Source organism: Tripterygium wilfordii, chromosome 1 (assembly GCF_013401445.1).
Source record: "Tripterygium wilfordii isolate XIE 37 chromosome 1, ASM1340144v1, whole genome shotgun sequence".
NCBI classification, from domain to species: domain Eukaryota; kingdom Viridiplantae; phylum Streptophyta; class Magnoliopsida; order Celastrales; family Celastraceae; genus Tripterygium; species Tripterygium wilfordii.
Window position 1 is genome coordinate 754,648 of NC_052232.1, and position 27,746 is coordinate 782,393.

Consider the following 27,746-nt stretch of genomic DNA (forward strand, 5'->3'; position numbering starts at 1 on the left):
CCCTGTTCGGAGAAGGACTTCGTGGGAATTTTGGAAAAAGAAAGTCCTTGTTTTGTAATTATACGGTTGCACGTTTCCCAGTTGCTCTCGGCAAAACCTTTGCCTATATATAGACGTCGTGCACCGATCGACCAACCTCTCTAGCATCCTCGGTCTCCTAGCATCCTCTCAGGTACTTTTTTTCCAGATCTATACGAGAGACTCTGCAATCATGTTGGTCTATCAGGACTTGAACACCGGTATGTTTTCCTTCCCTCGTCTTCTCTTTCTCTTGTGATTATTATCTTTCTCAAAAGCGCTTGTTTGATTGGTTTAATTGGAGTACTTTGTCGATTCAATTCGAGGAATATTTTTTTAGGTTTTGTTTTCTTTTTCTGTTGCAATTCTCTGGATTTGATTGGAATTGTTGTACTGTGATTGTTAGTTTTTGGTTTATGAGTGTTGGATCTGATTGAAGTATGGGATCTTTGTTTAGTTTTATTTAGTAACGCTATAGGCTGTAGATTTATTTGTTGAATCATATGTGCCGTGGATCAGATACTGTAAATTGCAATAATTGGATAATTCGTCCATGCTAGCAATTGATGTGATATGTCTTTTTGTTAGCTTTATAGTAGCGGAATTTAGCTCTTCACTCAATTTTTTGGTTGTTTGCCGAGTTGGTACTTTTGTGATCTGGTGGCTTACTGTGAAATTTGTGTTACTTAGAACTGCCCTATAGCCCTATTTGGTTTGGATGCGATTTACTGTCCATGATCTTGTAATTCTGTGGACAATAATTGGATGGAAAGATTTTATTATAATGCTTTGCAATTTTTATATTTTCTTTGGAGTTTGGGCCCAGGTCAAGGTGAATTTGTTTATGTATTTGTCTAATATTGTTTTTCTCTGTTGAATCATGCTGTTGAATGGCATTGAGCAATATCAAATATTAAAGTTCTTGAATTTCAGGTGATGAGCTCCTCTCCGACTCATTTCCATACAAGGAGATCGAGAATGGGATTCTCTGGGAGGTCGAGGGAAAGGTTGGTAAAAGCTAATATTTGATTAACTAAGGTTGTATGTGACATTCAATTGAAAGTTCGATGTGCATCACGTGTCCTATTGTTCTTGCTTGTTACTTGTACAACAAACATATAGAAAGGTAGCTTGCCCTATTTATTTAATCGTTGGCTATTGTTCCTCGATGGCTGTTACCTGCTTTTATTACAGTTGTTCAGATCTATCAGTTAAGAGGGAATTTTATTTGTATATCCTTTGGACGTTGTATGCAAGACATTTTATACTGATTCAGTCTTTGTATGTTTTGCTTTGTAGTGGGTTGTTCAAGGAGCAGTTGATGTAGACATTGGCGCAAATCCTTCTGCAGAAGGTGGTGATGAGGATGAGGGTGTTGATGACCAAGCTGTCAAGGTGGTTGACATTGTCGACACATTTAGACTCCAGGTGAGTTATGTGTGTTGGTATCGAAGCCTTTTCAGCTTAAAATTTTGAAGCATAATTTAATAAGAATTGTGACACTTTTGCAGGAGCAACCTGCTTTTGACAAGAAGCAGTTTGTCACATACATGAAGAGATTCATCAAGGCATTGACCCCTAAGCTGGATGCAGAAGACCAAGAGAAATTTAAGAAAAACATAGAATCGGCAACTAAGTTCCTGCTTTCAAAGCTCAGTGACCTCCAATTGTAAGTTTCTTGTCAGTTATTTCTAAGTTTGTTAAGTAATCTCTTATATATGTGTGTGCATATATGATACCCTTATAACACTTGCTAACATGCATGTATGATGCTCTAAACACTTTTTTCCATGCAGTTTCGTGGGGGAGAGCATGCATGATGATGCTACTCTGGTGTTTGCTTACTACAAGGAAGGTGCCACTGATCCGACATTCTTGTACTTTGCCCATTCTTTGAAGGAGGTCAAATGCTAAGAAGTGAGGATATATGGCCAGAAGATAGAAAGTTCTGGCTTTAGTATTAGTTTTTATCATTGCATGGGTTTTTTGGTTTTTGTTTATTTTCGATTATGTTTTGTGCTGGTTTACTTAAGTCTACGTACGTTCTTTTGATTGTATGCTGTTGTGTAGTAGACATTACTATTTATATTGGTTCTGGTTTTGTTCAAGCTTACTGTTGATATATGAGCATGCAAGTGGCCAAGAATAATAATTCTGCCAGTGCCCTGGAAGTGGGTTGTTAAGTGAGCACACATTCACTGTCAAAGTATTCCTTCATGTTGTTTTTTTATAGACTTATATTATTCTTGTGCCGAATTAGTGGAGTTTATTGGGTCACAAAATTGACCGCATCTTATGTACCTTATCTTTGGGGAATGTATTCTGGCCTGGAAGTGGCAAGTTTTTCTTTCTTTATGCTTCCCGGCTTAAAGCTGGGTTCAGCATTTAAAGGCTTCTCTCTTTGAGTAAGCTATTTTCGAACAAATTAGTATATTGCAGTCCAGCATATCATCAATTCCTAGTTCTGCCCCTGCTTTGCTGCTTCCTAGTTCCTAGAACAGCTCTGCAAGGTTTAGATTTCGTTTCAGTGGGTCTGTGGATATGATGCAGCATGTAAATCATAATGAAATAGTTGTATATATATACCTGACGGTTGGGAGGGGTCGAGTCTCCACGAGCTTGAATGGCGGATTCGATCCAAAAGGAAAAAGAGCTGATCAAGACCCACTCTTAACGCTTACAAGCTGTGGGTACTATCGTCTACGCCTACCACCATCGCAGATTTCCCACCTTTCGCCAAGAGCAAAAGCAAGACTACTAGTAGAGTAGTAGGCTGCACAGCAACGTGATCACCGCTCTTTTATATGCGTCAACGCAATCACGTTTAGATCCTCTACGAGCACTGTTTGTCGAATGTAATGGACGGCTGATAATGTCGCTGATGGTTTCAGCGACGGAACTCGAGCCATGAAGTGGGGTCCACTGGTCCAGGAGAAATAGAAGTTAAATTTGTTTCGGCAGTGGACTCGGTGGATCAACGTTGAGCCCATCCCAATTTCACTGGGCCAAGTTTCGCCATGCTCGGAAGGATAATGGCTCAATTGTTCCTAAGCCGCGGCCCAATTCACAAGCATTATCAGAGGGATAGCTTTAGTCACACTCTGGTTTTTTCCAAAGACACCCCATCAATTAATTTTTATAAGGGATAGTCAACATAAATTGGGGTGTTTTTAAAAAAAATCGAGATGTGACTAAAGCTACTCTCATCAGAGTTTTGTTATAGGCCTGGCCCCCTCCAAAGTCCAAAGTGCTTTATTTGCTATTACAATTTTCAACACGTAGCTTTCCTTGTCTTGGTTTTATTATGTAATTGGGATAAGTGAGATCTAAATCATAAAATATTATAAGGTCATTATCAGTGGGTACAGGAGCACTCATGGTGTCATGCACCGGCACCTAATCTCCAATTGATTCTTTTTAATTGATGACTTGCTTTCATTGTAGATATCTCCATGCAAAGATACATGTGAGATAACCCAACCCAACCCAACATAACATAACTGAGTACGACTTGTTTGTTGGAACCAAACATATGATATATATACATCCTCGTACTGTAGTACATGGCTCGATTGGGCAGTGTTAAAGTTTGATGGTGTTGAGCCGAGTTATCAATTGACGAGGGGATTTAGTGTTCTAAATTCCACATCATCTAGAAGAATAAGTGAGTTGTCAAATATAATAGAACAAATTTCCTAATTTGTAACAAACGTTTTTCATTTGCTCAAACTAGTATGGACCGATGCTTGAATTAAGAAGACAAAGCCGTGCAGACCAATATCGACTGACCTATAAATGAGAAAATGTTACTAGTACGGTGGGACGAGCTCTTACATATACCATGAGAGGAGGTAATTTACTCAACAAGCTAATCATTCAAGTTTAATTCAAAATTGTACCAATGGTTAGATCTAAAACGTCACATGCCTTAAGTTAAAGCAAGGTTTTGTTTATAATTCAAAAAAAGAAGTGTATTCCAAGGTATGCGAAGTTGTGTGGTTAGGAGTAAGGACACAATATGTTGGTCGGGGCCCACACCATCATTTGGTCCACAAAATGGCCAGAACAACCTACTACTCTTTCAAGTTCTTTAACACCAATCGTGAAGCCAAGCAAACATGGTTTGTCATTTAGATATTCGATATAAACATAAATTTCGACCGTCATATCAGTATACACAAAAATATTTTCCATCATGATGATAGTGTAAGTTGACCGCAAGAGAGATTACTCCCAATAGAAGTCATAATCAGAACCTTTCAATTCTATACAGTTTGATCATAGAAAAATTTATCACCAGACTCTTATTCGAGTGGTTTTTCAAATTTATTATGTGTGTAATATGTATGTGTGCATGCATATTTAAGTAACATAGTAAGGAATCTTTGTGTCATCTCCTACTAATGTTAAATGTGTGGTGTTGTGTATGTGTGGGATTACTCTTCCTGACATATAAATTTGTCCTACTCATATGAGTTTCAGAGCCTGCAGTACTAAAGACCAAAACTGAACCTGAAATTAATAATATCTGCTTCAATTAAAAACACAGGTGGAATGGGTCTCACGTGTAATTTGTTTCTCCCTGTTAATTATAACAGTTTCATAGACTAACCAAACATGATTAAATAAAATCAACATGAATTCTATACTAATTAATCAAACATTGATATGCTCGTCTCGTGGATGCCTTTTGCAACCAAACTAAATAGGTTGTGAGTTCGAGCGTGGGAAGCGGAATAATTTTTGGAAACAGAAATCGTGTAGCGAGGATTGAATGTCCGTAAAGATACTTCATAGTAGGCGATACCTTTGGATAGAAGACGCATACACAATGTATTTCAATTTAGACCAAGAATTTCCATGGATTTGGTACTAATAGTGGAGATTTTGTCTTCACATTAAGGTTTCGCACTCATATATATATATATATATATGGCATTCTTTCATTGACTAAGACACTAAGCTTGGGAAAAGGACATATGGCTATACCTAAAACAAACTACATGCATGTCCTGCCATTCAAATTTAAAAATCCAAATCCATTCACCTCTATACGTATATGCTGTTTTTTTTCTCCTCACTTTAGCGCCGTCCTACACTACAAAGCAGGCTCCAATGGTTGAATTTTAACAATAACTACTTTAATATTGAATTTATTATCGAAAATGGCTATTGACTAGCCAATGCGAGAGTATAACCATGTATTTTTTTGCATGGGAGGAGAGATTCAAACCTTGGTTACAAGAAAAAAAAAATCTATCAAGAGTAGTTGAATTGATTTGTTCCTTTTTTTTCCTAAAATTATTTTCTAACTATATGCTAATTTTGCCTATTTAATTTAATAGATAAATATATAATATTACAGAAAAGAATGGCACCAAGAGCGAAGGAATAATACCCAATATATTAATTGAAGTGGTAAAGTTGATGTGTATATCAAGGTTCGAATTTCTTTCCCGTTTCAATGAGCGAGGGAATAATTATTACACTAATTTAAAAATTGTCTGTTAATAAATTTTATTACAGTAATCCTAATCCCACCGGTTTAAACTTTATAATTACTTTTATCTCCCTCAAGAACTTCGTTATATCAATACGACCTTTACTCTCTCTTTCGTGTGGAGCCTCATCGGGCTTACGCATTATCCATCTTTGAGAGACATTTTTCGTCCTAATCCTCCCACCTTCTTTCATTCATTCAAAATTTAGGGTTTATTCTTCTATTTTTCCGATTCAGATCTGATTGCAGGACGAATTTCACGTTCATGTCAACGCATAGATCTCGTTCTGTAGATTATTTTATGTGGTTCATTCTGGTAGTTCTCTCCTTTTTGTTGTGAATTAGTTTATTCCAATCGCATTGAATTTGTGACTACGACTTTGAAGTTTGAAATAGGGTTTAATTTTGAGATCGGATTGGCAGATTAGGCGGGACTGAAGTTCTTTTGAGAAATCACTTTCATGTTCTGCTCTGGATTGGAATTTTCTCCTCCTTGTGAGTAGTCCTTGACTCCTTGTTTGGATTATGTTTTCTGAACTCGTGATGCGTATCTTTGGGGCGTGAGGATTGTTGGTTTTGATAGTTTGCTTTTTTTTTTTTTGTGTGTTAAGAGTTAGTAAACAGATCTTGAAAGTTGGCTCCTCAAAGACGATCGCAGCGCCACATGGGTGGCCAGATGCAGCAGAGCAATGCTGCGGCGGCGACTGCGTTCTATGATCATGCCGCTGGTGGCTCCCTGCACAATGCTGGTTCCTCCGGGGATGCTGGCGATGCCGTCATGGCGCGGTGGTTACAGTCCGCAGGGTTACAGCATCTGGCCTCGCCCTTGGCTTCGACGGGCATTGATCAACGCCTCCTTCCCAATCTCCTCACGCAGGTACATGATGGTTGCTTTTATGTAGACCATTTTAATTCTTATCCATTTTTCTTAATTAGCAAGTTTCGCATAACTTGCCTTCTAATTTGTACGATTAGGATTGATATTTGTGTGAACTTGGTGGCAAAGTTTAGACGATTGTTTGAGCAGTTGTTTTCCGTAATCCCGCTTTTGGATGTTGTGATTTGCAAGGGGAAGGGATATTGGAATGTTATTGTTGTTAAAGTTCTCTTATCACCCCGTGTTTTACCCATCTTCTACTTAATTGGTATATGCAAAGATTTCACTGAAGTCTCTCTAGACCCTCCATTCAACCCTCCCTTCCTCTCCCTCCCTCTCTCTCTCTCTCTCACTCTCACACACACACCCACACCCACCCACCATGATTGGTTTGTGATGCAATTGAAGCACTTTCCCAATTAATTCCATTTTTGAGTTTTGTGAAGATTGTCACTTGAAGTTTATTTGAATGCAATTATATATTTGCTCACCTTTTCAGTAATGCTTCAGTCATTTGTTCATGCGCTTTCATGTAACAAGATGGCATACATGGATCTTTTTCGTGTTTAAATTTCTTTTTAATCATCCTTGAAACTTCTTATTATCACTGAGATACTTAAGAAATTTATGATAATGCTTAGGGTTATGGAGCACAATCTGCTGAAGAGAAGCAGAGGCTGTTAAAATTAATGAGAAATCTTAATTTCAATGGGGAATCTGGTTCTGAGCCATATACGCCGACTGCCCAAACTTCTAGTGGTATGGTTGCATCAGACGGTTTCTATTCCCCAGATTTCAGGGGGGACTTTGGAGCTGGGCTTTTGGATCTTCATGCCATGGATGATACGGAGCTTCTGTCTGATGTAAGTTCTTTGGAGTTTGCTCTGCCTAACTTGGCAGGGAAGGTTACCTTATCCCCCCCTCCCCGCACCAAAATGGGTGCGTACTTATATTGTGAATGCAGTTGTTTGACAACTCTTCTTTAGGACAGTAGGTTATATATCATTATTCCCTTTTTTTTTGGTTATAAATTTCCAAGTTGACATTCAGTAACTTGGAGCTTTTTTGGGGGCAATCATGGGGCTTTAGATATGTTCCGTCTCTAGTACTTGTAATATATTTAAAGTTTCTATTTCCTCTTTATATTTACAAATATATAGTTTTAAATTCAGCTAATTCTATTTTTGGAAGATTTAAGGTAATACCCTTGACATGAGGGATTGGTTTTACAGTATTTGCCAACGTATTTATTCTGTTTGTTCTTAATGATCACATCTTTTGCATCTTGTACTGATTATTTGACAATAGTCACTTCCTTGGATTGTTAAATCGTGGCTTTGTTCTTCTTTGCAGCATGTTATCTCAGAACCCTTTGAGCCATCGCCTTTCATGCCTGGGGGCACCAAAGCATTTGAAAATGATTTCAACATGACACTTGGCAGGCTGCAAAAAGAACAAAGTGATACAGATGCCTCAGTTCCATTCTCTGCCATTGTAAAAGAGAACAACACAAGGGAAAATAATGTAGCTAAGATTAAAGTTGTGGTATGTTGGTTTTATTGGCACACCTCCTCCCATTCTACTCCCTTCTATCCCAAGCATTGATATATCCCAAGGTGTGAGTAGAGCGATGTCAAAGTTCACATTTCATTGAATATAGATGGTACTCACGCATGCTGGATTTGAAATTTTTTATCATGTATTATTTTTCTTTTGTTGTTAACTGAGAGATGAACAACCATTGGTTCGCGTGTTTTCTGGAAAAATTGTTGGCCGAATGAGTGGACCCTTTTAGCAATGTCTTAATGTCCTTTGGTTGGAGTTAGATAGGGCATCATAGGGCTGTATAGGCATAAACTTGTGCATACTTTGCTCTCCCGTTTGTAACTTAAGACCTGATTAGATGTTTCTTGTTATTACTTATTAGAAGCTGGTGTTGAAACATGCTGAAGGTTGTTGTCTGCTACTTATCCTGTGTCTTAGGTACGTAAAAGGCCATTAAATAAGAAGGAACTTTCTAGGAAGGAGGAGGATATCGTAACTGTATGCGACAATGCTTTAAGTGTCCATGAACCTAAGCTGAAGGTTCGTTTCCTTGCTTTCACCAATGGCCTTCACTCAACCATATTCTGTATGTTTTTATACAATTACAATAATCCTTTTGTTGGTGGGTTGATGAAATTCGGTTCCCTTTTCATTTGTCCAGTTCAAAGAACTAACTTTTGGTTCTGGTGTGAAAGGTGGACTTGACTGCTTATGTGGAGAAGCATGAGTTTTGTTTTGATGCTGTTCTGGATGAGGATGTCACTAATGATGAGGTATTTTTTTAGGGAAACTGAATCCGGTAGCAGTACCCTGTTTTACCTTATAAACTTTAAAATGTGGGAAAATGAATGTCACTTTTTGTAAAACTAATGATTGTTTTTGACTTGTATCTGATCTTTCACTCTTTTTTGAGCTGTGATTTATCATATAAGGTGCTCCTGTTTTGGTTTTAATTGGTTCAATAAATATAATATGGTTTCTTTATATGCTTGTAACAGGTTTATCGGGTGACTGTGGAGCCAATTATTCCTATCATTTTTCAGAGAACAAAAGCTACATGTTTTGCATATGGTCAGACAGGTATTGCGTTACATACTTGCTGTGTTATCCTGAAATTTGTGAATTCAGAAAATAAAATAAAGTTCCTGATGGGAGATAATCAAGGGATGTCATGTTACCTTTAAGTATAGCGAGTGTATGTATATGATTTCTGAATTTATTATGTTAGCAGTAGAAAGCTGCGTCTGGTATGAATTGTGTTTTGGATAACTTCTTAATTTTCAGGTAGTGGCAAAACTTTCACTATGCAACCATTGCCTCTCAGAGCAGCTGAAGACCTTGTTCGATATTTGCATCAACCAGTTTATCGCAATCAGAGATTCAAGCTGTGGCTTAGCTATTTTGAAATTTATGGCGGGAAACTCTTTGATCTTCTCTCTGATAGAAAGTTTGTAAACTTTTTGATCCTTTGCATTTCATTACATTTGATTGATCTTGAGTGTTGATACGTTATTGCATAGCAAGGAATAAGTAACTTTAATTTTCTGTTGTTTCAATAAGCAATGTGCTCAGGTAGTCAGGTGTTTAGTCAAACATACATCTTCATCTGTTCAGATAATATGGCTGTGCATGGTGGTTATTTTTTTCCCCCTCCCTTTGTGCATTTATGTATATGACTTATGGGTTAGAGTGTGATATGTAACCGGTAAGGGAAGACACTATTGCAGTTAGATTGCTCGATCACTAACTCTTTTGGTCTTAAATAGGAAGCTCTGCATGAGAGAAGATGGACGTCAACAAGTTTGCATTGTTGGTCTGCAAGAGTTTGAAATTTTGGATGTACAAGTTGTTAAAGAATATATTGAGAAGGGAAATGCTGCCAGAAGTACGGGTTCTACTGGTGCTAATGAGGAATCTTCCAGGTCACATGCTATTTTACAACTTGCTGTTAAGAAGCACATTGAGGTAAAAGAATCAAAAAGGAACAATGATGGAAATGATTCTAAAGGTGTGAAAGTTGTGGGAAAGATTTCTTTTATTGATCTTGCCGGCAGTGAAAGAGGTGCTGACACTACCGATAATGACCGACAAACAAGGTACATATTTATTTATGTATTGTTTTATAATATTTTATATACTTTTTTTTTTGTCCATTATAGGATGTTTGCAAAATGCAAATCCAATTTCTTTTTACTTTCCAATCTCTGTTTTTGAATAGAAAGGGTAGTTTTATTGACAAAGGGTCTAATTAGTTGACAAATACTGCCCTGATGTTGAACGAAATTCAGAACATTTTTTCTCTCATATTATGTTCTTAATCCCTATCCCTTCTAACCAAGTTAAAAGACTATCAACCATGTTCTTTCTGATGTCCATTGATACCATTGTTTGCATTTTTTGTTAGTAAGATTGGACACAACTGCTTTTGACATCATTGGTGTTGATTGTGACCAAGCTTTAGGAGATATCTGTTTCACCTCGTGTTAGAGCAACCTTATGTTGCTATAATATTTACCGCGTGCTATCATTTTGAACAAACTTGATTTCATTTATGGTTGACAAAGAGAATCCAGATTCCCAGACCTGTGGAATGCTGTGTGCAACTGGTGCACACAGGGAGAAGTCACCAATAGATGCCTTTTGTTCTCGCTTAATGTGAAGATTGTGTTAACATGGCCAAGAATTTATATAGAAAAGGTTTTGTAACAAAATTATTTTTGGGTATTTGTCAAGAAAGGATTTACTTACCAACAACATTAAAAAAAAAAGAGATTTCTTGTACACTTCTGTTATTAGTCAATCCTTAAATGGATGATTTTGGAGTTGCAGTGGGCTTGGAGGGACTTTGGATTCAGCATAGAATAATGTAGTCTATGGGAAACGACAATTGTTCTGCAAACATTAGAATGTGCTATTAATTTCTTTCTTTGACATTGTTATACCTAGCATCATGATACCTGATGCTATCTATTTTGTCATTGCCAGGATTGAGGGTGCAGAAATCAACAAAAGTCTTTTAGCTCTTAAGGAGTGCATTCGTGCTCTGGACAACGATCAGATCCACATACCATTTCGAGGGAGCAAACTTACAGAAGTGCTCCGTGACTCTTTTGTTGGCAACTCAAGAACTGTCATGATCTCTTGTATTTCGCCAAATGCAGGCTCATGCGAACATACACTCAATACTTTGAGATATGCAGATAGGTATGCATATTTCTATTCTGAGCTTTGATGACATGGATTATCTTAGCAGCAGCAATTGTCTTGAACTTCATTATTAAAAGTTGATTATGTATATCACTATATTGAGCAGAGTCAAAAGTCTTTCCAAAAGTGGAACTACAAGAAAGGAGCAAGCTGCAAATTCCATACCACCTGTTAATAAGGATGTCTCATCAGCAACATCAATGCCTCTTTCTACTGATATGGAAGATGTTTATGAACAAGAGTCAAAACTAGTAGATATAGGTGGAAGAGCTGCAGAAAGAGAAACACATCCTTATAATGCCGCTGGTGAGTATGAGAAGCAGGGTTCAAGTTTTACACCAAGTTACCCCTTCAATGGGCATGGGGATCGTGGGTCAGCTTCTAGCGTAATAGATAAAGATAGATTGGAAACAAGCAATTCTTATGGCAGTTCTACAAGCCAAAAGGTGTATGCATCGAATACGCAAAATCCAGCTGATACAGAAGAGAAAGTCCCAAAGGTTTCACCTCCTCGCAGAAAAGTATCTAGGGAGGAAAAATTGGAGAAGTTGGGAAATTTACCAAAAAAAGATACGGGTGGATCTGATAACACCTCTGCAAACACCAGGCAGCAAAACGCAGACTCTTATTACACGAATAATGTTGGATCTAGACAATCTGAACCTGAACCTCCTAATGATGGGAATATCAATGCAATACTTGAGGTTGGTGGTCAATGGGGCAGTGTTTAGTTATCTATTAACATCTCTTATTTTTTTCTCATCATTTTATTTGTGTTGGATTGTATAGGAAGAAGAGGCACTGACTGCGGCTCACAGAAAAGAGATTGAGGATACAATGGAGATCGTTCGTGAGGTAACTAAAACTATCTCCTTTTTTTACTTGCTGATTTAAGTTTGTTTTGTGTTTCTTGCAAATGAGGTTTAAGTATATGCAAATGAGGAAAATTTTACTTCCCTGGTTGTCCTAGCACTGTCTATGGTCTGGATGCTACTGTATGCTTTATATTTTACTTTTTCGATAAATTTTGTGCCAAAGGGAGGAAATACAGAGAATCAATGCCTTGTATCCTTAAGATATATGACAAGAATGAAGCCAGGGAGTAGAGTTGACTTTTTTTCAATTAAATGTCGGAGATTTAAACCACACAAAATGAGTGACTGACTTTATAGATAAATAGTTTTTGAAAAAGAATTGCTGAATGAATGTTTTGACTGCTGGAGAAGTAATAACACAATTATATGGTGTTTTTTCCCCCTCAAACTATTTGCCATCTTCCCCTTGCTTCCAAGAACCCGGGGTCTGTATAAATTCTCTCCCCTGGGTCGTTTTTGGAGCTATAGTTTTCAGGGTTCATACTCTTCATTCTGGTTTGTATCACTCATGGTCAAGTGCTCGAATGAGGATGATAAAAGCCAAGTTAATTTGCCAGGTTTCTATGTGCACTTATTCTGTGTTTTTTTTTGGATCAGGAAATGAAACTGTTGGCGGAAGTTGACCAGCCAGGCAGCCTAATAGATAACTATGTCACCCAGTTAAGCTTTGTGCTTTCACGCAAGGCAGCTGGTTTGGTCAGTCTTCAAGCTCGCCTGGCCAGGTTTCAGCATCGACTGAAGGAACAAGAAATACTTAGTCGGAAGAGAGTTCCTCGTTAGGGCAGTGCCTGTCTTCTTCTTCACCTAGTGATAGCATCAGATGTTGTCTTGTAATTTCTCCTTCCTTGTGTTATCTTGCGGTATTACATTTGTTGTAAAACTTTACCTCTGGCAAAGGATATTCAAATTGACTAAGTAGGTTGTAAATATTCTTATATGATTTCATTTCGCTATCACAGTCGGACCATGGCAGCGGTGCTTGGTTGTTTCCATGAACTGGAGTTCTGTGCAGCCCGGCTTGTGTCAATGGTCTAATGTTGCTGTCTAAATCTGGGTGTGGCTCAGACAATGTTGGTGAGATTTAGGTCGATTATTCTCGATATAGATATCAATTGCATTGTTTAGATGAAATCTGATGTGTTGTACCAAGTTATATGGGTTTGTGGCCTTGGACGTTCCAGATGACAGAATGGTTTAGATGTTTCAAATGAAAAGTTGTACGATTTTTCTTGAGAGATTCTTTTCCATTTGGTTTTTGTTATACAGTTTGTGCATACTGTAATATCATCACAAACCATTCCCTTTGGTTTGGCTGTTTGCGTTTTGATCAAGTTGATCTAATTGTTTACCGTTTACTTCTTATTGGAACTTCCATTGTGTTGAATCAAGCATAACGGGGGAAAGATGGAGATGAAAATGTGAGTTAAGGTCAGAAACAAGTAGCAATTAAGCAGTGGATGGGATTTGTCCAATATTGTGCCAACTTGGACATGGTGCAGGGTTTGAATATCCCATTCCCTATTAGCCATAAAAAAAATCATCCCAGTAAATTAACTGCTAAAGTTGCATTTTGTGGAGCACGAGACAAGTTACATGGACAGATCCTAGTGTTTAAGAGAGCTGAATAAGGTACAAAGAGGAGGGACGAGTAGAGTAAGAACCGGTAAACTTATCCTTGATCGTGAATGTTTAAAAACAGAACAATAATTCCGAAACCAAGTCCGAAAACAATCTGCCTCACTAATAATCCAATTATATATACCAGATTCTGGCTCTGCCATGTATGCTCCCAATTTCGGGGCTCTCGAGTGGCTGATAACATCAAAAGCTAAGAAACCAAAACCTCATTCGAACCACGCAAAAAATATCATCAAAGGAAAAAAGGACCCCCCATCAACGAGGTGCACACTCCTACCTTCAAAGCTTGGTATAAATGGATACTGCAGCCTGCCATTGAAGCAGCAGCATCACATCACTTCATCAATTAGTCAGCTCTTAAATTCAGAATCTCCTTGGCTGTTCTCCTACGAAAATAGGGCATGTGTTCCTACAAGATAACGGGGTCACATGTTGAGATTGAGAAAAAAATAACCAGTAATCGAGTCTAATGACAATTCAAATATTAAAAAAAATCGATATAATAAACACAACATAATTCTATCCAGATCTCTCTCTATTTGTTTGATTAACACAAAGCATTAAAAAAAGAGTGAATCCCACCAATCTTATAGTATAAAATACAAGAATTTATGAAATATAATTCTAATTAAATTTAAATCCATAGTTTCCGCGGTTTTGAGATGACCATAAACAGTAATTCACTATGCAACTGTTTATTAGTGATCTCAACAGGTGGACATACATCCCCGTGGATGACCGCAACAATTTGCTTCATCAAGTCTTACCATCGCATTACGAGACAAAAAAAAAGCTGAAAAGGAAGAAAAGAAGCAAAGAAAAGATTATTGGTGAGATGGATGGCCGGGTTGTGGATCCTAACCTAGATAACTAATTTTGCTAAATTTGATTCAGGTCAAAGCTGCAAAATTACACCATAAAATGAGCACTAAAGACATCTGTATAAACAAATACTGCACGAAAACAATATTACCTGGTTAAAACAAAGCCCAAGACCTCTGCTATAAAAGTCGGCATATTTTATCATAAACACGCCACAGTCAAACCTGCCAACATCCATAGGGATAGGGTAAATAATTCATGAGCAATACAATAGGAACCCAAAGGAGAGGGGAAACGAAAACAGAATTGAAAAAAAAAGAAAAAAAAATCAGAGCAAACAGGAAATGTGTCAAGAAAAGGATTAAAGGAAGTAAGGCTGTAAAAGTTCATCTTGCATTATCGGTTTTATCTTTTATGTGCATCAAGAAAGATAAAACCACTACATGGTGTTTCTAGGCAAAATCTTTCATAAAGATCATAAAAGAGCATTGGCTAGCGATATTAATTATTTGATGAAAATTTTTCCAAATACAGTGACTTGCAAAAGATCAAAGGGAAAAAAATAACACACCCATTTTCTTGCTCAGGAAGATCTTCAACGAATTCTTGTTCCCAAGAACTTACATCAACATGTCGTCCACTCTTGTCCTTTACTTCTTCCACAAAATATTTCGCCTGAAACACATCGATAATCAACATGGTAGGCAATCAAGTATTAATGCAATTATAACACATTATCATCCCAAAATGGTGGCCCAATGGAAGGGGAATGGAACAACCAGACCGGCTGTAAACTCTGAATTCACCTGGTATATTTTGGATTTACAATGATACTAGTGATTTGAGCGTGAGGTGAATGGTAGTATAGTCTACTCTATAGTGGCAGGTCAATCTGGCACTCTCTTGGAGAGGTTCCTCAGTCTCAAGAAACAAAGAGCATATGATGAATATACATTGCAAATCCCACAACTTTACAATCTCACTAGTCAAATGGGACACGAGAGCTTGAAATCTTCAACTTTATGTCACTCCCCCTCCATTTAACAGCCTTCTGTAGCCATTTTCATGGTAACCCTAACTTTACAAGCATGTTTTCACACAAATTTATGAAAAAAAGTTTCTTGTCAAGACATAACTGCATGAAACAGTTTTCTACAAGCTGAATTGACATAAGTCTTGCTCAATATAAACCTTCAAATGAGTCAAAAAGGGGAAATCCAAGTCATGCCCATACATAATGTTCAAGGTAAAATAACTGAGGGAATCAATTTTGGAGCCTAGAATATCTGGTTACAAATTAATACAGTTACCAAGAGGTATACCCAGTAGGGGTGGAGGAATATAAGTTCATAACTTTAAGTTCCCCATAACATCTAAATAGGATTGAAGTACATAATTTCATGTTTCCCTGTGAAGCCACGGCATCTCAACAATTATACAAATAGATGCATTTATGTTATTCGGCTTCTAATATTAAAACTGGAGAGTTCAGACAAGGTTGAGTTCATGGAGAAGCATTCAATGGATGGCAAGATCCTACAAAATATTAAAGCCAAACAGTAATAGTATACATTGACTACACAACAGTTGAATACACACATAGAATCACACACAGATATACGAAACTGGAAGCCCTGACAATATAATATACAAAACATACCAGTACTCTTAGTACATTTCGATCCTTCCCTCCAAGTGAATCAAGATACTGAAACTTCTTGTCTTTATTGTTAATAATTGCCAAGCACCAGTGTATTTCTTTGTGGATGGGGACAAATATCTGAGAATAGTAGCAAATTAGCTTCAAGATTAGTGTCAAGTTCAATTGAGCCAATCACATTACAATATCAAAACAAGGAATGCACAAAATTACTTTGTCACATTCAATGAGACCATATCCCAGCTTCTTTGCAGTTGTCCATCTTTTGACAGCTCTATAATCATAGCCAGATCTCCCACTAATTAACTGGATGTTAATGTCAAGGTAAAACACACGTTGAGTACTACAACCAAGAACTTAAATAATGACAACGAGGGAGATTAATTAGATCAAAGAAGAAGAGAAACTAATATAATGTGGAGCAATAAGCTTCTCTACAAACTTTGTGCAAACAAAATGGAATTTATAAACCAATTATTACCATCCTTTTCTCCTGCTAGGTTAAAATACGAGAGAATAAATGTGTTATCAAATCAAGTATGAATACACTCCCAAAATGGAAGTGTGTCCAAGGAGAATTATTTGAAACAAGTTCAAACCTCATAAACAACCTCTCCTCATATTATGCGGGGGGAACTGCATACATTTGTATGTCCCTAACCCCGCCACTACGGGAGTCTTGTGCACAGGAATTGTTTTAGTCATTTGAAACAAAATATTGAGTATCAAAGGAGAGTGTCGTTTATATCACGAAGCACTACTAAGATATCGAGAAGAAATTTGTCCGCAAAAGAGAGCACCGTTTGAATAACATAAGATTACAATGAAATTAAGAATGCAAGTTAAAAGGCCTTTAAACTAGTACATCGGATTGTGATTGTGTTGCCAAAAGAGAAAACTATTTGAATATCAGAAGTCGACCGGAGAAATTATCAGAAAAAGTAAAACAAAATGTAAACATTATTGGTCAAACAGCTATCGCCACCCCCTGTGAGTTCAGTGGTGGCCACACGTATGCAGCCTAACTGTACATTGCAGATAAGCAATTTCCATAGTTTGATCTCAGGACACCTATTTTGGATAAAAACAACTTTTCTGCTGCACGCCTGCACCCAGCCTCATTCTCAATGATCAACAATGTAGAAAAAATTGTTTAAAAAAAAAAGAGATACAGCATGTTACCGACCTTTTTGTAAAAGAATGTGTTGAAAAAATGACACCTCAAAAACTTCTCTGGCTCTCTTGTTTCCCTTTCTTTCAACAACTCAAGGTAGAGATTTATGACCTGCAAAAGAACAATTATTCATTGACCATGTTACCAGCTCAATAAAATCCAGTGAATACCCATGACTCGTCACAATGTCAATAATCAACAAAACCAGCCAAGCAAATCCTAATTACACAAGCTTGGAAACAATGTCACCTCATCATTCAACCAGGCGCCTGGTCTAAGACACCATAAAATTTGCCCGGTAATCTCAATATTTGACTTCTCATGACTGACCAAGACCCTCCTTCTGCAGAAGTTAACCACAGTTAAGTTACATGAAGCGATAGTTAACAAAATCAACGGATACAGCAACATACATGTTCATTTCAACATACCTATTGGCTAAGAACGCATGTTCAACCTGCTCCTCTTCCTCCTCCGTCAAAGGGATAAAAGGTACAAGAGGAACCTCCTGGAAATCAAGTAACCCACTTCTAATAAAAATACCAAAGAAGAACTTTTTTTTCCCTGTATTTCACTTTCACTTTGAAAGCATTTTGCCACCACACCAAGTCATTACAGAAAAAGGAGAAATTTGAAAAAAAATTGATTCACCTCAATTGGCTTCTCCTCTGGTTTCTTCACAGGGCGCAATGATTGAAGGGAACTCCGTTTCTTTTCATTATACTCAATCTCAAATTCCAACGCCCTTAGCTTGGATGTCCTTCTCTCTGTACTCTCCAACAACTTCTTGTATGTTTCAACACTGGAGAAATCCAAAGTCTCTCTATCCAGAGACAAAGAATCCAACATCTTCTCCGGATTCTTCATACTCGCATTCCCATTGCTCAAATATGTCACCACCGAAGGCTCCTCCATAATCTTCCCCTTCGTATTGCCTCCAACTCCAACCACCACCTCTGCTGTCCTTTGTCCTGATACCACTGAACGCCATCCTCCACCATCTTCTTCCAGAACCTCAACTTCTTCTACACTAGAATCCTCCGTGATCAATTCCTTTCCAGGCTCGTTATACACATCAATCACTTCCTTATTCTTTGTAAGATACCGTAAGACACCAAAAGCCCTCTCCTTCGCATTATTATACTTGCTCAAAAAGCCTCCCATGGAGTCTCTCGCGTTAACAAAATAACTATTATTAGTAGTTTCTTGTCTCGAAATCAGGCTCGAACGCTTTGACAACCCGAACTTGAGTACTCTACAAGGGGCATGAACTTCTCTCCGGATTTTAGTTATGGCGTCCGGGTACCGCGAGAGCCTCGACGCCGTTGTATTAGACGAAACAACAGGTTGTCCTGGACTCTGTAGCGCAGAAGATAATCTAGGCTTCTTCGATTGATGAAAATCATAAGAATTGTAATCCAGAGGCGGTTGATTCACCGTGAAGAACTCGTCACCACGCTTGCGATTACTGGTTAAGGCACCCATTGGTGGAATCTGCAACTTCTGAGCTCTAGAAACGCGAAATCCATCTAAGGGAACACATTCCCAACAGCAAACATATCAAGAATTTCAAAAATCAGGGCTCTGTAACGTACGAAAACAACTGGATATAAAGAGATTTATCGGCTAAACACTAAACATGGATACTATTCGCGACATCAATTAGGGTGAATCGAAACTTGAAAAATATTGAAAGAGCGAAAACCCTAGAAATGTGTTGAAAGGGGGAAGGGGTGGGTTTGTAATTAAAGTAATGAATGTGAGCCAATCCTACAATTCCTCGCACAATCAAATCAGACGAGACACGTAGAGAGAGCCGGAGAGGAGGGGTTTTTTTATTATTTTTTTTATGAAGAGAGAAGTTGTGCGTATAATTTTTGTAGGAAATGTAGTTTTTTTTCTAAAAAAAATCATTATATTATATATAAACTTTTCTAAGAAATCCTATTACATTACATGCACAAATTACTAAAACCTTGTCATAAGTTTTCTTTTGAGGTCTATAATACCAATGTCACGTCATAACAACTTGTAGTTAAAAAATACAACAAAGATGTATATTAAATAATTAAAATATTTATATTTGTTGACGGATACTCTTATGACACTCATAATCTCCGAAGGATGAGAAATAACCATGTAACATCTACATTGAGAATTTAAGTATTGTATACGTCATTAGTCTAATCCTTCATAAGAAATATCTATTAAATAAGTTTGCAAGATGACTTCGTTTAACGTAAAGAGACTCATTGTTCTTGACCATGTTTCACCTTATTATTATTTGAACCAGTCAAAGTTGTTATGTCTTGATGTGAATGAGGATAACATTTATCTTCCGCATATCCATGAAGTTTTGAAAAATCCAAACATTTGAGAGAGAGAGAGGTAGGAATTTTGAAAACAAACCGCATTCACATCATAATAAGCTCTTCTTTTTTTTTTTTAATCCATTTCATCCTAATGACTAAAGAACTCTTCATGACATCTATTTGACATATCAAAGAATTTATTGACAAAAGTCGATATTATATCCCTAATCTATGGATGTGTAACACTTTTCACCCTTAAACCCTATAAAAAAAAATTAACTGATTTGTCCCTGAATGACTAAATGACAATGTTCATTCAAATAGACGGACCTGTCCAAAACCAAATAGATGAACCTGTCCAAAATAACTAAGAGGACTACCAAGTCGTAAACATTGATAGAAACCAAATGCACCATATCTTGTGAAGAATGGTGCTCCATCCAGAGAAATAAACATTTCAAGTCCAAAAGCACAACTCCTACACAAGTTTATCCTAATAAGCTCATAATTTAATAGGAAGAATCCAAATTTAGGGTTGAATCGTCTCCATCTATTTTACAAATAAATTGCCAGAATCCATGCAGAAGCCCCTCACTTGCCGGGTAGGAACTTTTAGGTTACAAGATATGCTCACAAAAACTTTTCCCTTTTACAAATATAAAATTCAAACACCTTTCGTGGTTAAACTTACTTATTGGAGATGAGCACCTGAACTATGTGTTTGTTGCTGAAGTAATTCAGTGTCTTCTAAGTCGTCAGATTGAATATTTATGTCCTGTGAAAGAGTATAATTTAGGTTAAAAGAATAACAGAAGAGATGTGGTTGCATATTGTATGAATCATATTATATGAGCATTATAGTTGAAAACTCACTCAACATAATCTTGGAAGATAGTGGAAGCATAGAATTTAAATGCATGCAACAGTTTTTCTACTGCAACAGTGATAACTAGATTATAGATTACCTGTGGCTGTAATAGCTGATGTGGTTGCTGATCTTGCACCAGCGGATAAGGTTGTGGTTGAGACATTCTATAATACGGTTCTTTCAAATCAACTTTGCATGCTGATGACTGAAACAATCCTCCTTGTTCGGCACCAGGGCCCCACATTTTGGCTATTAAAATTAATAATAACTTGTTAGAGAATAAGCAGGTGAGTTAGCAAAAAGGAAACTTGAAGAAAATTCGAACTAACTTGATAACGTCAAATATATGGTGTAACTTTGAGCGCTGTGCGCAATCATGTGGAGGTGGCCAGTTATTTCTTGTCCTGCCATAACATACAGTGGTTGAGATAGAACACAACGTAGTTGGTACCAGTGCGTAGTTGGTGCACCAGGGGCAGTTGTAAGCCACCGCTGTACAGTACTGCAGATGAACGGATTGAAAGCAATTAATCAGACAGACACGACGATCAAGCAAGGTAACAAGATGCAAAGGCTGCATCATAATAACCATCTTTATTAATAATTATCTACCTTCCGTCAAATAATACATCAAACCAACATGCCAATCCATGTACTCTGGTGCCAACAGAGGCTACAAATTTTAGTGGAATATCAATCTCAAACAAATCTTCTTCCTGCAATAGGGAATTATGAAACGCTTGTGCTGGTTAAAAAGGTATGAATGACAACAATGACACATTCAGTTCCTATGAATAGTTCTAACAAAAAAATGCAGATTTTAAGTAGCATAAAAAACAACTTTTCTCAGTGTCTCCTATAGTATGGAGACTAAAAATTGTTTTCGAATGCGACAAATAACTAAAGAGGCAAAATGAAGGCAAACATGGATACACCATCCACAGAGATGAGAGAACAGAACGCATAGAAAATACTAAGAGAAAGATTTATCTCGTAAGTTCAACTCTAAGGTTGAAGAGAAAGAACCAGGCACGGAATCAACCAATTTTATATTGATTTAACAGGGGCATTTTGTAAGCTATGAAGACATTTGCAGCTTAACTAGCAGAAGCATAATGCCGTGAGGAGAACTCATACCTTAACTTGAGTGAAATCTATAACATGGTGCATTGCAGGTGCAACCAATAATCGTGGATCAAAGGCATCAACAACAGGCTGCAATTACAAGAAAAGCAAAATCCTGTCAAATGATCAAAGAAGGAACACTAAGCATAACACTAGGAAATCAACAATCAATTAAGTGTTCCAAGCATAATTTATTAAGTCAATATAGGTACAATTCTTGACTTTATGCACTAAAGTTCACAGTTACAAAGATTTTGATACTGGTCAAGTATAATCCAGAACTTAAGTTATAATAATCCCTCTGGCTTTACAGAAAGCAGAAGCAAAGATGTATACTCTCTAATCAACAGGGGAGGAAAGTTGACTCAAGAATGTGGAAACAGCCTCTACGCATGAGGGAGTAAGGCTGCCGGCCCCCCATTAAGTATCCAGATCCAGTAAAATGGGTTTGACAAGACAAAGCTTGAACAAACATTACTCCTGTAGATTCAATTGCACCTGGTCCCTACTATGTTTTACTACTTCCAAGTTCCAGTTTAACCCAATATGAACCTTCAAAGCCAATAGGGACATTAGGATTTCCACAGATTGAGTGATTTTCAATGAAGTAGGAAGTAGGAAGTAGGAAGTAGGAAGTAGGCAAGTAAATCTACAATGTTTATAAAATTATGGTGATGTCTGTAGTCTCCATAATACTTGTTCCATCTAGTATTTGAGGCAGAGGAAGACGATGAGCTGGAATTGACAACTAGGGTGCACTTCGTAGAAGAACTAAATTTATTGCACAATTTAGGATTCCCACTAACAGGAGTAACCAATAGGGAGTGATCTTAACTTCCCTGTTTCCTTCAGAAAATTAACTAAGAATCATAAAGAGGAGAAAAGGTAGATCATGAAGTAGACTTCAGAATGACACTCTTAAACTTACCATATGAAAAGAACCTAACAACATTTGAGGAGGTGCTACCTTAGAAAGATGTCAACACAGTCAAAATATTTAAACAGAACTTGAATTTAAATAATAGCATATCCTTGTTTTCACCGTAAAAGGAATTTTACAAAGAACCATGGAAGCCTAGATTTTAGCCTTTAGGTGCTCAAATTTTCATCACAAAAATGATATGGATTGTGAAACCGGAAACGCAAACCCAGTTCACTATAACATCTGTAATCCACTAGCATATCCACATTTGCGTTGAAGCCAGCCTCGCCTTTTTTTATAAAGTCGAGCAAAATGAAAGCTTAATTTCAAGATTATGAGACATGCTGAGTAAAGCATACCTGAGAAAAGTATCCGTGGAAAGCTTGTCCATGTAGGGGTGTCAAATCAACTCCATAATAGTTCTGTTGCTGCCAAAAGAGGGCCTGAAAAACAGACCATAATTAGTAAAGCGTGACAGTTCAAAATAAAATAATGGCAAGAAGCAGAAAATGCAACACCAGATAATCTACACAATGTAACTGATGCAAAGGCACAATACAAGAAAAATCTGCTAACGTTAACAACACTAAGCATGTCAGAGGACAGATTTCCCAAGTCGGTAAACAACACTTTTTGGACTGTTCCATTTCCTTCCAGGATGTTAAAGACAAAAAAAATCAAATAAAGTAGTAAAATAATCCAGTATAACTTATAAAAAAACATACCTTATTCGCAATTTCGACAAACAAATATTCGTCACTGAAAGGTGCCATATGTATCCTACAAAAAGTGAGCAGTTAAGAAGGAATACACTAAAAGTAACACGCGCAACAAATTTTTACGTGAATTTCAAAGCACAAACAGAAAAAGAAAACCCCAACATAAGAACCCCACTCTACGTAAATCAACTACATATGCATGAGATAACCTATATACTGAAGAATCCGTGGGTTACATGTTAAACACGCGGAGAAGAATCCAACTACAATTTGAACCAGGAAGCTGGTCCTTGAACTAGCATGTCTAAAAAAATGCCACACATTACACTTCTTTTTCCAATGAAGTTTACGATTGTACAAAAGCCACATTCATGCCTTGGCAGGCTTTTCGAATTTGCAATTATTGATAAATAAGTATGAAACATAAAAAAAAATTCTGAGCATATCTTAATCGAACTATCAACAATCAACAAGAGTAATAATATATGATGCCATAAGTGCTATCAAAAGAGTGACTAGATAGAGAGTTCCCACAGTCGAGGAATAAGCGCCCTCTTGCCACCCATATGCGAGGCGCATTTGAAATAAAAAGCCAAGGGGACGACGGTGTAAAAATCGGGCCACAGCAGGAGCTAAAGTATAAATCTCCACAACCAACATGACATAAATCAAGCAAGTGGGATGAATATCATCACAATAGCATTGTGGGGTGCAAACTGCAATCGCAACATGCAGGTTATTGCATAAAGCATGATTAAAATTAATATGAATGACACAGGCCTTTTGAAAATTGCATAGGAACATCAAGGGGCAAAAGTGCTGTTTAAGAATAACATTTACCTTCCTATAGTAGGAAACATTTTTCCATTTGGGACAAGAAACCGATTTCTTGCAATTACATAGGACTCCAGCATTCTTTCATTGACTAGGAGGGTGCCTAAGGGAATCACCAGATATGAAAGGGTCAAATGACAGTGATCTGACCTGCTTTATTATATAACCTAAGGAGTATATATGCTCCATCCTTTACATTTCCCACCGCCACCACCCAAAAAAAATAAATAAATAAAATTATAAAAGAAAGACAACTAAAAAAGACAAAAAGAAAAGAAAAGAAAAGGTAAACATTATGTTTTTAAATGGCCAAGATGGTTATTATGGTTATTGGACCTTTCTTTACAAAGTTCAATCGACATAGCAAAATGTAAACAATGTGCAAGTTGAATGTTAGTAGATCTTCATCATATAAGGCATGAGCAACCATGTGTGATGTAAAAATGTACCCATTGGTTCAGAGATCATAATATCTGCTTTCACTGGTAATAGAACTTCCTCAACCTTGCCTTTGATCACCTACATTTTAGGTAGTGTAATGAGGGGAAAAATTGAGATGACAAACTGACAATAACATTTCCAGAAATAAACTGATATGACCGACAAGAGTCTCACCGTAATCCGTTGACCCAGAGATGGGTTCCCTTCAATAAGTTTCCGTGCATATTCTGCCATTTCTGATGCTTCCACAGCGTATACATGCTTTGCACCAGCCTGAAGTTGGCATAAAGAGATAAAAAGGTCATTCTGCCATTTGCACTATATAAACCCACTTAGACGGTAAGTTCAGGGGATCGATATTATATGTCCCAAATCTATCAGACAACCCTTATACCTGGGCAGCAAACAAAGACAAAATACCACTGCCGGCGCCAACATCAACCACTATACGACCAGCAAAATCTGCACGATTCTCAATTACTGCAGCATAATACGTTCCTGAAAAAAAAAATTCACATGCACTGCATAACTTATATGTTCATGCAATTTCCTCCTAATTTGAGAGCATGGAGTAAAAGAAGATGAAATGCAAAACTTAATTGGGTATCTCAATATTTAAAAAAGATTTGCACAAAGAAGATAGCATGGCAAATTAACCTGTCCTCACATAATCCTGTAACATATTCTGCTGGTGCAGCAGCTGTCCATAATAATGGAAATACATCTTAGCAGAAGATGGCTCAATTTTATCATCGAACTTGCTTTTAGAAGTGGAAACTGCTCCATTTGGTAAGCACGATCCTGAAAGGAAAAACAACAAAAGTTTAAGGGTCATTTAAGCATATAATGATAAAATGTAACAGTTCCACTTCATGGAGAAAGCTAAATAAGCTCCACATAAACGTAGAAAATATATATATACATAGACATCCCCAAGGAAGACATTACATTCCATGACAAGAATGGGATTTGACACAAGAATCTAGGTCTTGACTCTTGTGCCCCTGGTTGCTCAATTTGCTTTGTTTGATTACCTTTCACTTTCAGCATCGGATTTCAAAAGATGCAACTGTTAACTAAATGAGGTAAATGTGAATACGTGATACAGTCTAACTAAAGGGACATTTACTACTCATTACCTCCAACAGCAGTCTTCAGCGATTACAGTAACAGAAAGAGACTAACTTAGAACTTTGCAGTAGGGGAGAGAATCCCGTATTGAATAAAATGTCATGCAGATTTCTAGATGTCAACCACCATTCTGTCCATTATTAACGTGAGCTCTTAAAAATTATGAACCTCTAGAGCTTATTCACTCAGCTAAACTTGTAACTCGAACTACCACACCCACTATACAAATGGAAGAAACAAATCCCTCGAGGAGGTACTCAACTCTAATATACACATGGAAGTAGCACGACCCTCCAGGTATTCAATTACAAACTTTCAACTGAGTCATCAATTATCTGAGAATGTTCTTTAAAAGAAGAGAAAAAAATAAAAAAGGAACCACTGTTTGAGGAAAAGAAGTATGCCCAAACTCTGACTTCAGAAGAAATGATACTGCAGTAATTTTTAAGAAAGTTAAATCAGCACCTTGTACAGTTTCCGTCTTCCATTGCTCAAACGCAACATGGAAGGCCCTGCTTTCCTCTATATTACTAAACCATATATTGAATCCCCTTGAATATGATTCCTGGTCCAAAAACTATGATATGAGAGACTAGAAAAATACATCATAGGTAGAAAAACATACATATATTAGTAATTGTCACAGACATACATTAAAATGTAATGCAGCAAATGCAAATATTAGTAAATTGCACAAACACCTTCATGTCGGAAGTGCTAAAAGCCCTAACAAGTTATCATTCAATTCGCATATCATATATATTAGGGGGAAAATCCAGAAGATATCAAATTAACATATCCTTTGTACCTCTTTAGTTATCTCAGAACCTTCAGCTATGCAAACTGATTGAACTGGGCCCAACTTGAAGAGCTGAACAATTTGAAAGAAAGGAAAAGGTTAAAGAAAAATATTACAATAATATCATGTACCATTAAAGCAAGTGATTCTCGCAAATTTCACCAACAACAAATAAGCTAAAAACAACTAAATGAGCTGATCTAAGAAAATGTGGAAAGCAAACCACATTATTTTGATGTGAAATCAAAGAAAACAGTTTCTCTCCTGCAATTTTCTGTCGATAAATACTCCACTCACTCGGCACCTCAATACCGACAGTATAATACTAACCTTTGCAGTTCTAATATTGACAGTCACAGCATCACTAGCCTCAGAATCTGGACCAAACCGCAGCTCCACGACTCCAGAATCGGCGCTAAACCTAGCAACAACCGGTGAAGATAGAGACACCACGGAAGCAGGAGAAGAAGAAGAAGAAGAAGAAGCGATGTCAGAGACTGAGGTCAAAGTGAACTCATGCTGGAGCTTTTGACCCACCGAGACCTCCATTGCTGTCTCCTCCACGCTCAAACACCACAATCAATATCTTACGCACCGATTGAAATTTTAGGGTTTTGGCGAAAACCGCTAAAAAATGAGACAGCCGTCAAAGAAAGCGAACATAGAACAGAGATGAAGGTTTTATAGTAATTTTCTTGGGCTTTTAGAGGCTCAGTTACAGTACGCCACTACGCTTTCTTGAAATGGCGCTGAGCGTGCTTGCTGATGACGGCTTTGGGTGTGTAACACTCACACCGAAAGTTTGGTGTGACGGTAGTGATGAAGGGTGTTTGTCTGTTTGTGAACGAACTGAAGATGGTGTGAAGTTGAATAAAGGAATCTCGAGACGTTGATCTGTTCAAATTGTGGGTCCCAAAAGGGTTATATGGTGGGATTGCTTGTAGTGTGTGATTTTGGATATAGCCGCGTTGCCTCTTTTTTTCCCCTTGTGTGTGTTGTGTTATTGTACATTAATGAAAGTAATAATGCATTGATTAATCTTTTTTTTTTATTCTTATTGACATGGAACTCAATCAGATGTTATTGGCCTAAAATCCGGGCCACAAGGAAGACTGGCGTAAATTCACGACCACATAGAAGAATTCTAATGATGAAAATAATGTAGAGTGTTGAGTTGTGTAAAGACATATCTAGTGAATTGCCTAATGAAGACACCTATGGGATGATGGGACCATGCCTTTTTTCAGCCAATACTTGGCAACTCTTTTAGTCTTCTATC

At 37.3% G+C, this 27,746-nt stretch overlaps 4 protein-coding genes across 8 annotated transcripts; 2 read left to right on the top strand and 2 right to left on the bottom strand.

Annotated features, from left to right (window-relative positions):
• The first annotated feature begins 89 nt into the window (after nucleotides 1-89).
• Nucleotides 90-2,256, top strand: LOC120001453 (translationally-controlled tumor protein homolog). Its single transcript, XM_038849826.1, has 5 exons — nucleotides 90-239; nucleotides 952-1,025; nucleotides 1,318-1,446; nucleotides 1,530-1,687; nucleotides 1,815-2,256. The coding sequence occupies exons 1-5, from the start codon at nucleotides 212-214 to the stop codon at nucleotides 1,930-1,932; spliced, it is 507 nt and encodes a 168-aa protein (XP_038705754.1). The 5' UTR covers nucleotides 90-211; the 3' UTR covers nucleotides 1,933-2,256.
• A 3,371-nt stretch (nucleotides 2,257-5,627) lies between these two features.
• Nucleotides 5,628-13,283, top strand: LOC119997541 (kinesin-like protein KIN-13A). 4 transcript variants are annotated; one of them, XM_038844652.1, is made up of 14 exons: nucleotides 5,628-5,834; nucleotides 5,915-6,013; nucleotides 6,130-6,395; nucleotides 7,037-7,258; nucleotides 7,749-7,940; nucleotides 8,379-8,480; nucleotides 8,636-8,713; nucleotides 8,939-9,020; nucleotides 9,225-9,387; nucleotides 9,707-10,036; nucleotides 10,926-11,144; nucleotides 11,254-11,851; nucleotides 11,937-12,002; nucleotides 12,620-13,283. In XM_038844652.1, the coding sequence occupies exons 3-14, from the start codon at nucleotides 6,183-6,185 to the stop codon at nucleotides 12,800-12,802; spliced, it is 2,448 nt and encodes an 815-aa protein (XP_038700580.1). In that variant the 5' UTR covers nucleotides 5,628-5,834; nucleotides 5,915-6,013; nucleotides 6,130-6,182; the 3' UTR covers nucleotides 12,803-13,283. The 4 variants fall into 4 exon arrangements, with proteins under 4 accessions (XP_038700580.1, XP_038700572.1, XP_038700589.1 ...); XM_038844644.1 differs by having other exon boundaries at nucleotides 5,942-6,013; XM_038844661.1 differs by having other exon boundaries at nucleotides 5,947-6,013.
• Nucleotides 13,284-13,671: 388 nt separating this feature from the next.
• Nucleotides 13,672-19,104, bottom strand: LOC119991714 (ubiquitin-like-specific protease ESD4). Of its 2 annotated transcripts, XM_038838172.1 has the most exons (9): nucleotides 17,968-19,096; nucleotides 17,748-17,824; nucleotides 17,566-17,659; nucleotides 17,329-17,427; nucleotides 16,356-16,448; nucleotides 16,143-16,262; nucleotides 15,054-15,157; nucleotides 14,634-14,706; nucleotides 13,672-14,069 (listed from the first exon to the last, which is right to left on the bottom strand). In XM_038838172.1, the coding sequence occupies exons 1-9, from the start codon at nucleotides 18,799-18,801 to the stop codon at nucleotides 14,007-14,009; spliced, it is 1,557 nt and encodes a 518-aa protein (XP_038694100.1). In that variant the 5' UTR covers nucleotides 18,802-19,096; the 3' UTR covers nucleotides 13,672-14,006. The 2 variants fall into 2 exon arrangements, with proteins under 2 accessions (XP_038694100.1, XP_038694179.1); XM_038838251.1 differs by lacking the exons at nucleotides 13,672-14,069; nucleotides 14,634-14,706; nucleotides 15,054-15,157; nucleotides 16,143-16,262; nucleotides 16,356-16,448 and adding an exon at nucleotides 16,455-17,248 and having other exon boundaries at nucleotides 17,968-19,104.
• An 888-nt stretch (nucleotides 19,105-19,992) lies between these two features.
• On the bottom strand, nucleotides 19,993-27,269 carry LOC119991636 (probable histone-arginine methyltransferase 1.3). The gene is made up of 15 exons (XM_038838052.1): nucleotides 26,798-27,269; nucleotides 26,477-26,539; nucleotides 26,134-26,233; nucleotides 25,195-25,338; nucleotides 24,932-25,035; nucleotides 24,712-24,810; nucleotides 24,546-24,615; nucleotides 24,103-24,199; nucleotides 23,269-23,323; nucleotides 22,903-22,986; nucleotides 21,634-21,711; nucleotides 21,109-21,212; nucleotides 20,826-20,998; nucleotides 20,594-20,745; nucleotides 19,993-20,403 (listed from the first exon to the last, which is right to left on the bottom strand). The coding sequence occupies exons 1-15, from the start codon at nucleotides 27,014-27,016 to the stop codon at nucleotides 20,320-20,322; spliced, it is 1,626 nt and encodes a 541-aa protein (XP_038693980.1). The 5' UTR covers nucleotides 27,017-27,269; the 3' UTR covers nucleotides 19,993-20,319.
• Nucleotides 27,270-27,746: the final 477 nt, after the last annotated feature.